The 4,685-nt window shown below is 37.3% G+C and overlaps 1 protein-coding gene across 1 annotated transcript; it reads left to right on the top strand.

The window, feature by feature from the left end:
• Positions 1–202: 202 nt before the first annotated feature.
• On the top strand, positions 203–4,263 carry LOC139385430 (olfactory receptor 1D2-like). Its single transcript, XM_071130481.1, has 2 exons — positions 203–758; positions 4,241–4,263. Exons 1-2 carry the CDS (start codon positions 203–205, stop codon positions 4,261–4,263), a joined length of 579 nt encoding a protein of 192 aa, XP_070986582.1.
• The last annotated feature ends 422 nt before the right edge of the window (positions 4,264–4,685 follow it).

Raw genomic sequence — 4,685 nt, forward strand, 5'->3', positions numbered from 1 at the left:
AGGAACTTTTTCATTTTTATAATGATAAGAGTTGAGGGAGAATTTGAATTTGTTTTGTTAATAATTAAAACTATTGTGTTTAGTCTGAGCCGACACAGAAACAAATTATTCACACTTGCATTCATTCACATCCATACACGCTCAAGCCTTGCAAGAACTAAGAATTTTTGCATTGACCAGAGGAAGAAAATTAACAAAGGCTATGGAGAACTCAACCCAAGTCAAGTTATTTTATCTCTTTGGCTTACAAGAGACATTTAACAACAAATCAGTTTATTTTATCTTGTCTCTTATCACATACCTTCTCATCATCACTGTGAATCTGACTCTGATCATAACAGTCATTCAGGAGAAAGGCCTCCATGAGCCCATGTATATCTTTCTGTGTAGTCTATGTGTCAATGGATTGTATGGAACCGCTGGTTTCTACCCCAAGATCTTACTGGACCTTCAGTCAGATGTGCAGGTGATATCTTATGGTGGATGTTTGACTCAAGCCTATGTAATATACACATCTGTCCTGTGTGAAATTTCTACTCTAACAGTGATGTCTTATGACAGATATGTGGCAATATGCAGACCACTACTATATCATAGCATTGTGACATCTTTAACTGTTAGAAAGTTACTCTTATTTTCTTGGTGCTATCCTTTATTTGCAGGACTCATATCACTAATTTCAGCTGTCAGAATTCCTTTGTGTGGATCTCGCATTGATAAGATCTTCTGTGACATTCCGTCTATGTTGAAACATGCATGTTTACCCATTACAATCAATCCGATTTTGAACAAATGTATAATAGTGGTTCATTTTTTACAGATACTTTTCATTGTATTTTCTTACTGTAAGATTGTAAGGACTTGTGTAAAGTCAGCTAAGGGAAGGATTAAGTTCACACAGACATGTGTGCCACATTTAGTAACAATGGTTATTTTCGTCACAGTGACCCTGTTTGACACATTGCAAGGATGGAATAGTAATGTAAATATTACACTAAATATGCGTAATGCAATGGCTGTACAATTCCTTGTTATACCACCTGTCTTAAACCCTGTCATATATGGACTTAACCTCCATCAGATTCGAAGTGCAGTTTTTAGAAAGTGTAATGCACATAAAACCATTGATGTGAGACATTAGTTACATTATCTAATGCTAATTTCCTGCATTTCTACTAATGCTGTACCCGTCTAACAAATATTTTGGTCGACCAAGCATAGTCTTTTCTTTCGACCAATTGATTTGTCAACATTTTTAAACATTTATTTTCCCATGTATAGACATATCCTATGTAGCTATGTATCTTACCATTTCTACCAATCTGCATGTCAGTTTTGATTTTCATTTGCACATTTTCGTGGAACATTTTAATTTAATTTATAATAGTCTTTGTATTTCAAAAGCATTTTCTGTGGTTAATCGACATTCTACAAGTGTGATTTAAATGAAAATGACACAGATCTAAAAGTAACTTTTATTGCCATTGCCAACTATGTAAAAATAGTCTACATCAAGCCAACACATAAAAACATTGCAGCCAGCAGGTAGAAAATATAATGATAAAAATAAATATCCAATAAATCACATTGGCTACGCATGGCCTGTCTGCAACGAACCCTAAACATTGTATCAACTGGGTCAGGTCTTGTCTTACATTTCCACTGGATCAGAGCATTACATTTTTCCATTTCATGCCAAGTGATTACCGAAAGGGAGAGAGGTGGAAATATTGTTCAAATACTTTGAAGTACTATTGTCATTCTTAACTGATTCTATAAACAGACTTTGTTTACTTGCTGTTTGAGGTGAATAAAAATTACTTTGGGAAGCTAAACAGCTCATTAGTGGTGAGTTAAGACAATCAGAAATAATATCAGACATCCCCAAATGGGCACATTTATAGACCTACATTTGCCCGAAAGCCAGGTAGATTGGTCCTACTTCTGTGTAATCAGGTGCACGTCCTCAACCAAAATTTACAGAAGTGTTTCAAACAAAAAACAATGAATAAATTGACAAAACTCGTAAATGGAATGAAATAAGCAAATCTGGTTTCTCACAAGTGTTACATAGGTTGTGAGTTCTGCAAAACACATGTCCACTCTGACATTGAGAACGGTGAATTACTGTAATAATAATATATTCAATGAAATTACCGTAACCAAATAAACATTGCAGAGTAGACATTATGGTAATTAAGGGGAAATATGAACTACTACTGGTGAAATTTGTAATGGGGAATTGATAGACATAACTTCATTGTGTACATTGCTTGCTAAGAAACAATGAATATCCACAAAATGGCAGGAGAGAGCGCAATTCACATAGTCTTGGACCTCCTGCGGCCTCCTCTATGGATAAGTCCACTGAGACAGGCGCAAATCAGAATATCATCATCATCATATCATATATATATATGACTGCTTGACTAAAATTGTTTTTATGTTTTCATTACCCAGACCCTATCAAAGTTGTACAGTATATCCTTAATCTAGTAGTAAATCAAATCTAGTGATACATAATTTGACATTTCTGCCATCCATTGTGACATTGTGGGAGGATAACCAACCTTCCAATGAAGGTTAGGTGCTATAAATGCTATGGTTACACAGTTTCTTCTTAAAAAGCCTCCAGTATCAACATTTAAGCAAACAAAGATAGGGAAAGTGAGAATCTGTAGACATGCTGAGACAAAATAAGTCTTTGCCATAATTCAGCCAGCCTTCACACATATTCAAATATGTCCCCTTTTGTGTTGTACACCTCCAGCAGAATAGTTACATTTCTGAGTGCTTGATAGTCAGTTTCACTGGCATATAATATGTTTTATGGATGGTCTTACACTGCAGTGATTTATGTCTGAGATTATATGAACATGACTGTGCATTCATCCATCATCATCAATAGTGTCTCTGTCACGATCGTCGTAAGAAGCGGACCAAAGCGCAGCGTGGTGTGAATGCATCATTTAATAGATGACAAAAAACACGAAGTAAATTGTACAAAAACAATAAACAAATAACGACTGTGAAGCTATCATAAGAACTGTGCTGACACAAGCAACTAACATAGACAATCACCCACAAACAAACAGTGAAACCCAGGCTACCTAAGTATGCTTCTCAATCAGAGACAACTAATGACACCTGCCTCTGATTGAGAACCATACTAGGCCAAAACATAGAAATCCCCAAAATCATAGAAAAACAAACAGACTGCCCACCCCAACTCACACCCTGACCATACTAAATAATGACAAAACAAAGGAAATAAAGTTCAGAACGTGACAGTTTCCCAGTTCTTCCTTTTGTTTGACATGTATTGTGTCATCAGGAAAAGCCTCTATCAAACCTTGATATAATTTGGAAATCAACTTTAGAGGTCTGTCAGACTGCCTTAAAATAGTTTCAGTCTTTGAATCTTCTGGCTTGTCCAGTGTTTGCTGCACTGAGAGAATAAAGTGTTGCATCTGAAAAAGTTCCCCTCAGCAGTCACAGACTGGTCTTCCCTGACTGCCTGACCCTACTGAGACACCTGTCATGATCTGATCCTGCTCAGATAAAGTATGACAAAGAACTACCTTGGTGTACTTTTATATATTATATTACCAATAATAGAATCAATGGTTCAATAATTGAAAGGATAATTATTCCCAGATCTCAGACTGTAGCCAACCCATTCACTATTTGTTATAATATACTGCAAAGGCCCTAAAAATTGTCAGACTCCAGCCACCCTAGTCAGAGTCTGTTCTCTCTGCTACTGCATGGAAAACGGTACCGGATGGCCAAGTCTAGGTCCAAGAGGCCTCTAAACAGCTTCTACCCCCCCTCCCCCCACTCTTTTACAACGCTGCTACTGTAGGAGAACATTCATGACTATGGGTGATTTTCCAGTATCTAGACTGTTCTCCCAGAAGTAGTAAGCAGATCTATTAATGGATAGACATGTGCAAGCAGAATAAAGGTGGAGCTCAGGTGAATGAAGAGAGATGGGTCAACATGGAGTTAATCACTAGACATGTAAAAACAGAACATACTGTATGCAGAAAATCTATGCCTGTGCTGTTATAGGCATGAGGGAAGTCATTACCTGGTCCTGTGACTAGCATTGAGACATGCAATTGCATTATGAATGTATGCCTGTGCTGTTGTAGGCCTGAGGGAAGTCATTGCCTGGTCGTGTGACTGGCATTAGGGCATGTAGTTGTATTGTATATGTATGTCTGCGCCATTACAGGCATGGGGAGAGCCATTGTGTAGTCCAATGAGTATCATTGGACAGACAATAGCATTATGTGTGTGTCTTATTTGTTGTATCATTGCTATGGATACACCACCAATAGAATCTGTAAACAAGCAAGAATTGAGGCAGAAAGATAATGGTGGCGAGAGGCCACTGGGGTGTTAACTTCTTCGATATAGAGCTCTTTTAATTTTTGGATAAAAAAACGTTCCCGTTTTAAACAAGATATTTTGTCACGAAAAGATGCTCGACTATGCATATAATTGACAGCTTTGGAAAGAAAACACTCTTACGTTTCCAAATCTGCAAAGATACTATCTGTGAGTGCCACAGAACTGATGCTACAGGCAAAACCAAGATGAAATTTCAAACAGGAAATGCCCCAGATTTTGAAGGCGCTGTGTTCCAATGTCTCCTTATATGGCTGTGAATGCGCCAG

Source organism: Oncorhynchus clarkii, chromosome 27, assembly GCF_045791955.1.
Source record: "Oncorhynchus clarkii lewisi isolate Uvic-CL-2024 chromosome 27, UVic_Ocla_1.0, whole genome shotgun sequence".
Lineage (NCBI taxonomy): Eukaryota > Metazoa > Chordata > Actinopteri > Salmoniformes > Salmonidae > Oncorhynchus > Oncorhynchus clarkii.

Excerpts from the sequence above, each read along its gene's own strand:
- LOC139385430 (XM_071130481.1), top strand. The coding sequence starts at position 203 with ATGGAGAACTCAACCCAAGTCAAGTTATTTTATCTCTTTGGCTTACAA. Across the intron at positions 759-4,240 it reads GTCTATGTTGAAACATGCAT|GCATGGGGAGAGCCATTGTG; the intron begins GTTTACCCATTA and ends GCGCCATTACAG.